General features: G+C 58.3%; 2 protein-coding genes across 2 annotated transcripts; both read right to left on the bottom strand.

Annotated features, from left to right (window-relative positions):
- Positions 1-321: 321 nt before the first annotated feature.
- PHYSODRAFT_285677 (hypothetical protein) lies at positions 322-4,996 on the bottom strand. Its single transcript, XM_009526333.1, has one exon. The coding sequence runs from the start codon at positions 3,570-3,572 to the stop codon at positions 1,878-1,880; it is 1,695 nt and encodes a 564-aa protein (XP_009524628.1). The 5' UTR covers positions 3,573-4,996; the 3' UTR covers positions 322-1,877.
- A 67-nt stretch (positions 4,997-5,063) lies between these two features.
- PHYSODRAFT_497201 (hypothetical protein) lies at positions 5,064-6,329 on the bottom strand (the record flags this gene model as incomplete). Its single annotated transcript, XM_009526332.1, has 1 exon — positions 5,064-6,329. The coding sequence occupies one exon, from the start codon at positions 6,327-6,329 to the stop codon at positions 5,064-5,066; it is 1,266 nt and encodes a 421-aa protein (XP_009524627.1).
- Positions 6,330-11,491: the final 5,162 nt, after the last annotated feature.

Below are 11,491 nucleotides of genomic sequence, written 5' to 3'. Positions count from 1 at the left end.
GGTCTGCAAACATTCTCTCTCGTTCTCTCATTGGCTTAAAATCTGTTCCGTATCCACACACACAAACTGAAAACATCATAAAGCGTCAAGATGGCGACGGTGGACGCCGAGCTGCAGCGCGTACGTACGGCTCTGCGAGGGCGTTAAACGGACCAAACGCTGCATCCACCACGTGTAGCCGAGACTGCGGGCTTCCTGCTCATGTTGTTCTCGTGCTGATTGGCGGCTTCTGTGCTGCGTATTCTATAGATCGCGCATATCGCGGACCAGAAGGAGAAAACGGCGGCCTACAAGGCAAAGAAGCACGCGCGTGTACTGAGATAAGGTCAATAGTGAGGATGGACACTGACGTCCTGCGTTCACTCTGTACTTGTAGTCGCTGCTGGAGGAGAAGCTGCAGGACCTCGCCAGTCTCAAGACCATTGTGACGCACTGTACGGCCGTCACTAGTCCTACTCAAGATCTACAGTACTAACGCCCCAGTGTGTTTATGTTATCTCAGTACTGGGAGAAGATGTGCTGCTGGTGATCTCCCGGGCTGTACGTGCACGCTACATGCGTGGCCCTAGCCTAGTCAAGCCCAGTACCTAACGATCCGTCCATGCTGCTATGGCTGCAGGCTATCACGCACTTGGCTTCTGTTGTCGCGGGCATCGACGTGGACGCGCACCCGTGGAAGCTCGAGTTCATCTGCTTCTGCCTGGCCAAGATCAAGCCGCGCATCCTGTCGTTCGAGGAGCCCGACGTCATGTTCCGCGAGTCGCTGGCGGCCATGTACATGGACGAGGAAGAGTACATCGAGGCGGCCAAGGCCCTGGCCGCCATTAACCTCGAGAGCTCCACGCGCCAGTACAGCGACGTGGAGAAGGCCGAGAAGTACGTCAAGATCGCCGAGCTATACTTGCAGGAGGACGAGACGGTGGACGCCGAGAACTTCATCAACCGCGCCTCGCGCTTCATCCACAACGTGGAGGACTGGGCGCTCAAGCTGCGCTTTCAGGTGTCGTACGCGCGCATCCTGGACTCTAAGCGCAAGTTCTTGGACGCTGCGTTGCGCTACTACGAGTTCTCGCAGTCAAAGCCGGACGAAGTGGACCCAGATGACCTGCTGGAGCTGCTGAGCAAGGCCGTCACGTGCGCTATCCTGGCGTCAGCTGGCCCGCAGCGCTCGCGCCTTTTGGGCACGCTCTACAAGGACGAGCGCGTCAAGAACAGCGAGCACGTGGCGATCCTGGAAAAGATGTACATGGAGCAGCTGATTCGTCGCCCGGAGCTCGTGCAGTTCGAGAAGAGTTTGCTGCCGCACCAGAAGGCCGTGCTGTCGAACGGCTTCACGGTGCTGGAGAACGCCTTTCTGGAGCACAACCTGCTAGCTGCCAGTCGCGTGCACAGCAGCATCTCGCTCGAAGAGCTGGGCAAGCTCCTTGAGATCGAGCCCGCCAATGCGGAGCGTGTGGCGGCCACTATGATCGGTGAGGAGCGGATGAAGGGCAGCATCGACCAGCACCTGGGCTTTTTGGAGTTCGAGAACACGGAGGACGAAGTGCTGGCGGCGTTCGACACGCGAATCAGCTCAGTGTGCTTCAACGTCAACCAGTGCGCCGAACAAATCGAGCAGCAGTACCCCGACATCGTGCGCTCCCTCACGGCTGCTGCTGCAACGGCGACTGCTCCGTAGAGCGGGGAACGCCAGGCACTCGCAGTGGAAATACAGTGAGTCATGCACCGTTTCGGGCACGCAAACTAATCTTGGTAAGTGACGAGGCCTTTTATTCATTCGTTTGCTAGAGTTTTTGGTTTCGGGGTTACCAGTTTATTCCATTGAAACTCGAGTTGCTCTATGACTAACCCCGTGAGCTCTACGAGAGCGTGTTCGGTCAGCACCCCGTTCCACCCGCGATACGGAGGCAGCTAGTCTTCGACGACAGCGTCAAGCAGTTGGTGAGCACGACCCAAATGAAGCCGAAGGTGATGTAGCCGACCGTGACGAAGCCCATGAGCTTGCTCTTCCCGCCTGTGCGTTTGAGCTCGTGAGCGTGGTCCTTCTGTCTCGGCAACCAGCACACGAAGGCGATGGACGCGAGGTTGAACGCGTACGCAATAAGGTATGCGTAGGTCACGTGCGTCCGCACTTCGTGCGTGTCCTTGGTGATCTGCGCCGTGGTAAGCTTGAAGTGGGCGTCGATGGACTTGTACATGACGGTGGAGAAGGGGGTGCCGATGTTGTTGATGCTGATGATCAAGCCCATGATGGTGGCCTCACTCCCAGCCTCAGCGATCTCAACGACAAAGAGCTTCGCAATGAAGTCGTGGATGCTGCTGGGGACTTCAGCAATGAGCGGGACGCCGAGCCAGAACCACTGACTGCGGTATACGTCCCAAATGGTGAAGAAGGTCGGGAAGCAATCGATGGCCACGACGAAGATCTGGCACGAGACGACTACCCAGCGCCAGTTCCAGTGGAGTCCCCACTTGCGCACCGCCCACAGCGCCGCAAAGCTAATAAAGGACGATAGCATACTCGCAATGCCGTCATTGAGCGGCTCGACCTTGGACCAGGTACTCTTGATTTTGCTGGCCGCGGTGACCGAGAAGCTCGAGAAGATCTGAGTGAAGAAGCGGAAGGCAATGACTTGGTAGATGACGCGGTACTGGATGAAGTCGTACAAGTACGCGAAGAACGCGCCTGTGGGTTGAGCTGGAGCCTTCTCCTCCGTGACGCAGAACCAACTGAGTGGAATGGTGATGAGAGAGAACCCCGCGCAGATCCCCATGACGCCAGCAAAGCTCAAGTCCCATGAGAAGGTCCCGCCGTACGCCTCGCTATTGAGTCCCAGGCCGGTCATGAATGCAGCGAAGATGCCCCCAGCTGCAGTCACAATGGCGATATCCGTCTGGATGGTACCCCGAATAGCCTCCGGTTCTCTCTGCGCCAGCTCGACCAGGTATCCGTCCGCTGCTCCGTACGCGATCACAGTCCCCAAGTGAGCGAGCACGAAGAGGACGATGAGCTTGATGCCGTGGTTGGGCGCGTCGTAATAGATCAGCGCCTGCTGCTCCAAGGTCCACTCGCTCTCAGGTATGTTCTTGAGGGACCAGTCTTCGTAGTAGGGCTCTCCCAGGGGGATGACGGCCATGACCAAGAAGCAGACGAACGAAACAGCCCAGCCTGCAACCATGTAGGGCCGACGACGGTAGCCGCAGATCGGGTAGCAGTCCGAGATGAGGCCGGTGAACAGTCGAAGCGCGTTGGGGACCTTCACCAGCGCGGTCGCGGTCGCCACCAGCACGGCGCTGAGGTTTAGGTAATTATTGAGCACCGAGTAGATGACACTGGTGATGGAGCCGTAGGTGACAGCGATGGAGATCTGGTGGGCCGCCAGGCCTAAGTTCTGGCGTGAGAACAGCGAGGATGGCGGGCCACCGGGGCGGAGAGCGCCGTCTTCGAGGTCGGCGGGGGACTTGAGACCATCGATGAAGGCGGTCGAGGCAGACGGCATCGGCGACGGCACCTTTTGTCCCAGTGCGACGGAGGAGAGCGAAGACCGATCTACTGAAGTGGGGGAGCCCATGGTGGTTGGATGGAGGCGAAAGCGGAAATGAGCTCTGCTGAAGCTCAGTCAAATGTGCTGGTGATCTCGATGGCCATGATATGGTGGCCCTGCTCAAGGGCCTCAATGACTCACTCTGAGTCGTAAGTCACAGTCTCTGCTGCAGACGAACTGATGCATGTAGTACTCTGACACGTGCCTCCGACCAACCGAATGCTGCGGAGCATTCGCAGCACCGGAGCGGCGGATCGTGCAGCACAATTCGGGTTTGCTGGTGTTCACCCCCAAGCTCTCCAGGGGCGGCGACCGAAGCAGAACTTGAGTGAGATCAATCAGTTTGATGAATGAGGCCATTGCGTTGTGAGTGCGCGGGTCGGTCTCCTCGTGACACCATGGAGCTCTTTGTGAACCTACTGCAACGGTTTACGCTTGGAAGGGGTCACGCCAATCGTCCCACGATGGCCGACCGACCACCTCGCCGACTGACCGGCGCTCAGTATGGGCTCCCCAAGCTGGTCAGCGCGCCGTCGTAAAGTACGTCCGTCAGCAATGAATCATCACCAGGCTTCGTCAAACTACGATATCCGTCCTAGTGCCTATATTACCTTAATGAAGGAAGGCTGGGGACTAATATAGGATGTATCTCTACTCGATACTTAATGAAGCGGATGACTTTCACTAGCTCCAAGTACTGCGAAGCATGTAGCTCGTCTTCTGGCAAGAAATCGGTGAGTTGACCCCAATGCTCGCTCTTCATGCGTTTCAGGATCGAGATCTCCCCATGTCTCGGTTGTTTTGAGCTTAAATAGGCGGTCGACATTGTTTCCAAACCTTCGATCGACTTGATACTCTTCCTTCAAGCTACGATGCTGGGCCCAAATTTTCCCTACCACCGAATCGCCGTACTGCCTGGAAAATCGGTCTTCATGCCTGTTAAATGACTCGGCAAATGCGCCATGAGTGATAAGAGCAGATACTTTACGAGTCGCGATGGCGTATACTGTGTCCTGGGCGGACAACGTAATGTCCAGGACCCCGTCAATAGATCCTTGTTCAGCATCACGAACTACGAGAACCAAGCCAAACTGTCTCGCATCTCTTGAAGTTCACTCGAAAACAATGACGCCTTACACTCAGTCTTCATCTCACTTGGGCGGTTCTGGAGCGTTATCACTAGCTTATTGCGAGCCGAGTACTGTACTGCTCGGATAGAGTGACATGTTTGTACTGCAGTTACTCAAATCATAACTTGGCTGGTGTCGCGAGTCGCATTGTCGGACCGGTTTGGGGCCGGCCGCCGCTGTATTGGAGTAGTAAGTGCTGCCTGTGCTTATAGGTTTATGGGGCACAAATAGCAAGGAGGTCACTAAGCAAAATGCAATAAGTGTTCCTTACGACCTGTGTGGTCCTTTTAAGCAAAATTCACGACTGACCTTCCTTCTACTCCTAACTCTTCTTCTCTACCTCTGCAGATCCTTGCGTTTCAGTGCCTTCGGGTGACTCCGTTCCCGCTCACCCCTCCCAAAGACTTGATCCGTTCACCTTGACGGCCCTCAAAGCCGCCCAACATGCCATCCGTCCCCGAAGTCCCGCCACGACACTGCGAGGCACATCATCCCTCCAAGATACCTCTGGGTAGCGGCCCACGGGTCTCCACCTTCGAGACAACCCGGCCCACGGCACTACTTCTCGCCCGCGGCCACAGCAGGTGGACGACCTCAGGCACTCATCGTCGCCCACGCAGAGTTGGAACGGTCCGAGCCGTTCCGACTCGGGGCATCCTCGCCGAGCGCACGCAGCTTGATCCACTTCTCTCCTTGCTTGCCAGGCCCTTCGTTTGGCCTGCAATCCACTTCGCGTCCGCACCTGCACTCTCGGCGCATTGCCCCCGCCGTCCATCCTCCAAAATGCCTCACTTAGACGCTCAGCCTGCTCCTGCTCCTCGAGAGTCGCGCACCACACAGCGTAGCCCTCCGTGGCCATAGTCAGCGGCGAACGCTCGCCCGCCGACGCCTCGTACAACCTCCACAACTTACTGGTTATGCATACCAGCGCAACCCAAACATTCACCACCAGCAACCAGTAGTTAGTCACTATTGCATGCTCGCCCTCCTCGGGGGCGAACCAGCAATCAAAGACCACGACTACAGCGAACACGCCGGCCACGCCCTGGCAGATCCACTCGACGACTTCGTAGGTGAACAACACGGCGTAGAACGCCGAGAACAGGATCAGGGACGTCAGCGTCCATACCACCTTGGCGACAAGCTTGGCACGGGCGACCGAACGGCCAGACTCCAGACTCGCGCCCGTGCAGTACTTGGAGCACGCCTTCCGTCCCGACGCCCAAGTCTCAGGCAAGAAGACGCACCACCACTCGTGGAGGGCGTCAAGCCACTTGTAGAGCAACCTCCCCAGCCCGTCTTCATGCTCGCCCTTGGACTCCAGCACAACCAACGGGGTGGCCAGCAGGGCCTCGTAACACTTCCACACGCGAGTTCGGAGCGGCTGCATTTGCACGGCAGGCCCACGGACATACCTGCAGTAGCGCATGACGCATAACTTGGCCAGCACGCTCCACTTCAGGGCGAAGTCGACGAACGCAGCGGCGATCCGTGAGCCGATGCTTCGCAGAGGCCCCGTAACCGTCCACGACACTGCTCCAGCAGTGAGCCACGCCAGCTCCCAGCGACGCTCCACTGCAATTTGACAAGCTGCCTCAGCAGCGACCACCACTATTGCCGCCAGGCCGTTCACCACGTCCGTCGCCCACTCCATCGTTCCAGCAGCACTAATTCATAATGACGGCCACTTCGACGCCATCCGAGTCGTCCTGACCGTCCGCGCGCGCCACTAGCGGCAGCCCTTGGCGGTCACCATCGACCTGCAGAGGCGCAGGGCAGCCAAGGCCCCGTTACTGCCAGTTGGTCACCGGCGTCGCTTGCGGGTTCTTCGAAAGTGACCGACCAGTTGGGCGTCTCTCTCAGACGGTCGCAGCCATCCACAACGTGAGTCACATTTCGTCAATTCACTTGAAGTCACGTGGTAATCAGAAGTTGCCGTAGCCGCCCCACTGAAAGTTGCCTCATTCCGCAATTTTCGCCGGGCCGCGCACCAAGCATCTCTCCGCTCTCTCCCAGGCCTCGCCCCGCCTCGCGTCCGTCATGGTCAAGAAGACCAACTCCGACGTCACCGACTTCGACAACCAGGTGGGCAGCCTGGACATGGCCCTCGAGCTCGACGACGAGGGGGACGTCTTCATCGCGCATCGCGAGTTTTGGGCGCGCCTCCGGACCCGTCTCTCCGTCAACAATGCGTCCCAGGGGCTAGACGTCCTGGACGCCATGGCCATAGACGTCCTGTCGGGAGGCGACGCGCGCCGCCTGAACCAGATCCTCGTGATCCTGCCGCACCCCGACGAGATGCAGGCCGGCGAGCCTGCCGAGCACTTCGTCCTGTCGATCCCGCTGCCGCCGTTGGTGCCCACTCCAGAGTCGACGTCACCGCCACCGCGTCCATCGACAGGGACCAGATCGTCGCCACGGACGTCTTCCAAGACGAGACCGCCATCGAAGAAGAAACAGAAGGCCGCGGCCAAGAAGAAGGCCGAGGCCTACGACTTCCGGTTGCTGACGACGGCGCCCGCGCGACTGAAGATCGACCTGGCCGCACTTGCGCAGCGCGCCTTCAGCAAGGGCCTCGCTCCGTTCCGCTTGGCGTACCCCTGGCGCAAACAGCGGTGCTGGTACCCGCCATCCGAGTATCCCGAGTTGCACCTCGTCAACTACCGTGCCAACATGCGCTTACGCGAGCTGTTTTTCCTGTGGGCGCTGTACGCGCCTTGTCTGAATGCCGACCAGCGGCGCAAGGAGAAAATGAATGTGTGCCGAGCGCGGAACGAGCTCATTAGCTACAACATCGAGGAGCGAGGGTACTTCGGCTTTCTCGACGACTTCGAGAACGGTGCTCATGACACGCTCATGTGGTTGGGAGGCAGAGCGGCCAAGCACTCTGCCGGCGCGGCTAAGAACAAGGGCGCGGCGCACGAGGACCTCGGCGTTGTCTTCGCAAAGGACAAGATTCTCTACGAGTGGGCCATCGAGCGAGCTCTCGTCCCCAAGATCGTCGACGAACACGGCTACGCCTCGATTCCGGAGCTCCTCGAGGAGGCGGAGCTCATCGACCCCACGCGAGCGCCACACCTGCGACTCTCCGACAAGGCTCTCGGTCGCATCAAGCTCGACGTCACCAGCGGGCCGCCCCCCGTGCTTTCTTGGGTGGGCAACCGAACCCGCGGTCCGTGGAAGGCCCTCTTGTCGGACGCGTCGCTCAAAGAGACCATCGAGGAGGTGGTCGAGCTCCTGGACTTGGGCATGGAGGTGGCCGTGTACGACCAGAAGCCCTTCAACCCCGACGAGCAGGGCGACGATGACTCGGACTTCGAGGACGAGGACGGAGCCTTCACGGCGTTGCCTCCGACGCCCCCCGTGCAGTACCGGGCTCCCGCCGTCAAACAGCGAGCTACCACTCCGTCCAAGCTAGGGGTTCCGGTTTCTCGCTCCAGCAAGTCAGGCGAGTCCGAAGACTCCAGCGACGACAAGAAGAAGCCGGCGGCCAAGGACGACAGCGACAAGGACGACATGGCCCAACCCAAGACCACCAAGGCCCCCGTCGCGGCCAAAGAGACGCTGCCGGGCGACGAAGCAGACGACGACGGCGAGGTAGCGAGCGAGCCTCCGACCAAGAAGCTCAAGTCGCGTTCCGCAAGCGTCGACAAGGCCAAGTGAGTCATGCGCACACCTCGGATCTCCGTTTATCTTCTTCATTTCGTTGTAGTCGAGTCTAGTACAGCCGCAGCACTAATTTTGCAGGTAAAACCAAATAAAAACATGAAATTGACATGCATATCCACCATTCTTGAGCTGCTCGTAAATCCATATCCACAATCACAGGTTCTTCAGCTCAAGAACATCACCAACTACGCCAGCAGCAAATAGTCATCATCGACTTGGGCGTTAGCGTCCGGCAAACGCGCACTTCGACGAAGCTCCGGCAACCCCTTCTTCCTCCTATCCGCTTGCTCAAAAGCGGTCACCAACGACGCATACTCGGGCATCAAAGCCTCCCTGGGCAGCCAGAACACCTCATACGAGCTGGTCATCGTCAGGTACTTCACGCCCTGACCGTCCTTCATCTTCGCCACTATTTCCACGATGGGGGCTTCCACGCCCACAATAACAGTGTCCTCATTTCCTAGTGTCAACCGTTCCGCGTAGCTCGACGCAGGGAGGTCGGCCTCTTCCAACGACCCCTCTTCTTCGTTTTCATCACTAGTGCCCAGACCCTCGGGCACTTCATCCATATAAGGCCGGGTCCACTTGCCACGATACCTTTTCAGCCTATTCACGTTCACGGTCACCGTTTTGCTAGGGTGAGTCGGGATGTCGACCCGATAAGCGTTCTCGCCGACCTTGGCTACGATCCGATAGGGACCGTGCCAAGCGAAGGCAAGCTTCTTCGTGCGCACTTCGCCGCGTTTCGCCCTGAACACCTGGTAGACCCACACCGGGTCTCCTATTTCATAATTCACTTCGCCTTGCCCTTCCAGGCGCTGCTCGTGCCGATCTTGCGCCTTCAACAACTGACGCTCAACCAAATGTCGCGAGGAACGGAGAGAGCTGTACAGATCTAGCCTATACTGAGCCACTTCATTACTCCGCCACTTCTTGCCAAGATTGAGGAAGGCCACGTCCATCGGAAGCACTGGGTCGCGCCAGTACAGCGAGAAAAACGGCGAATCTCCCAGGGCCTCGTGGTAGGCCGTTCTGTAGGCAAAAAGCACTCTAGGAAGATAAACATCCCAATCATCTTGAGCCTAACTCACATGCATTCGTAGCATTCCTATGAGCGTTCCGTTGAATCTCTCGACGAGTCCTTGAGTCTGAGGGTACCAAAGAGTTTCTTAATGCCCAACGTCTGATAGAAGGACTTGGCCACCTCAGACGTGAAGTTCGAGCCGTTGTCGCTCAGCAACCGCGACGGCACTCCGTGCCGAGACACCACATCACCTCCACGAACGTCCTGGAGTCCAAGCGCTCCACGGCGAACGCCTCGGCCCAGCGAGTGAAGTAATCAACGAAAACTAAAATATAGCGATTGCCACGCTCGGTTTCGGGCAGAGGCCCCACGGCGTCCACCACGAGCAACGAGAACGGCCCCGTCAGATCCACGATGGGCATTCTCTGCATTCGACCAGCGCGCCACGGACGCGCACCCTTGCCACTTCCGCACTTATCACATTCGCGCAAATACTCCTCGACGTCCTGTCGCCACCCTGACCAGTACGCGTGTCGCCTCACCTTCTCGAGCGTCTTCGTGAGGCCGAGGTGCGACGACAGTAGATCAGCGTGACAAAATTGTAAGACTGTTTCAACGAACGGAAGCGGTATCACGGGCACGGTCAGCGATCGAGCGGGCCCGACGCGCGCGGGGAGATTCACTCTGCGCGTCAACAGCTCGTTCTCGACGGCGAACTTGGATGCGATCCTCACAACCTTCACTCGTAAGCTAGGGTCCAGCGGCAGCGCTCCACCCACCAGGAACGCGATCAGGGCCATCACCCACGGGATCTTCCGCTGCTCCACCTTTAACTGCTCCATATCGAGTCCGAACAAGTCCACGGACGACGGAGGGACGTCCGTCGGCGCGGACTCGTCCTCAGTAGCGTCTTCCGGCAACGGAACCGCGGTCTCCGTGCCCATCTCGCCGCCGCTGTCTCTAGTCATCGGTTCGGGCGCCACGTTGGACGGCTCCCCGACTGAGTCGTTGGCCACGGTCTCGGGCGAGTCGTCCGGATTTAGCAAGTCGGCCATGCCCACAGGCGAGCCCCCCGGGTTCAGCAGGTCCGCCATGGTCAGCGCGTTCACACTCGCGGTAGGGAGGCGCGACAAGCCGTCCACGTGCCCTATGCTCGTCCCGGGCTTGTGATGCACTCGGAATTGTAGATTGGACAGCTCGATCGCCCAGCGAGCGAGCTTAGCATTGGTCGTGCGGTTGCCAGGACTGAAGATCCAGGTAAGCGCCTGATGGTCAGTGTAGAGATCAAACTCTCGCTTATCTAGGTAGCAGCGGAACTTCCGCGTAGACCAGACAATGCCCCAGCATTTAATTTCAGAGATTCCGTCTTGGTTGTTGATCCAGTTCTTCTGAGAGCCTGTCAGTAACTTGCTAGCATAGGTGACAGCACGGTCTCGACCGTCCACCACCTACATAAGACAAGCACCGGCAGCATACCTCGACGAGTCGACGTAAAGCTTGAATCGTTTCTTCATGTCCGGGTAGACTAGGATAGGAGGAGTGACTTGCGCCCTTTTCAGCTTGCGGAACGCCACCTCACAGTCCTCGTTCCAGACGAACGGAATGTCTTTCATTTTCAGGCGTTCCAGCGGCGTAGAGATCACGGGATATACCGGCGGAAGTAGCTCGTCAGCCCCCAAAATGAACGGATGTCATGCACATCGCGCGGCCTCTGCACGTTCATGACGGCCTTCACCTTCTCGGGGTTCGGGAGGATGCCCATGGGTGTCACAATGTGCCCGAGAAAGGCGACCTGACTCCTGCCCCAGTGGCATTTCTTCATCTTCAGTTTGAAGCCGGCCTATTGAAAGCGGGTCAGCACTTGCCGAAGGCGAACGAGGTGCGACGGGAAGTCCTCGCTGAAGATGACGCAGTCGTCCAAGTACACCAAGCACACGCGCCACTTGAGGTCGACAAGCACGGTCTCCATCAACCATTCGAAAGCAGGTACAGCATTGCATAGGCCAAAGGGCATGACTGACCATTCGAATAGACCGTATTTGCATGTGAAAGCCGTTTTAGCAATACTGCCTTCATGCATGGGCACGTTCCAGTAGCCTGAGGCGATGTCCATGGTCGAGAAC

This window comes from Phytophthora sojae (assembly GCF_000149755.1).
Source record: "Phytophthora sojae unplaced genomic scaffold PHYSOscaffold_3, whole genome shotgun sequence".
NCBI classification, from domain to species: Eukaryota; Oomycota; class Peronosporomycetes; order Peronosporales; family Peronosporaceae; genus Phytophthora; species Phytophthora sojae.
This window is presented reverse-complemented; position numbering and strand designations above follow the sequence as displayed.

Excerpts from the sequence above, each read along its gene's own strand:
- PHYSODRAFT_285677 (XM_009526333.1), bottom strand. The coding sequence starts at position 3,572 with ATGGGCTCCCCCACTTCAGTAGATCGGTCTTCGCTCTCCTCCGTCGCA.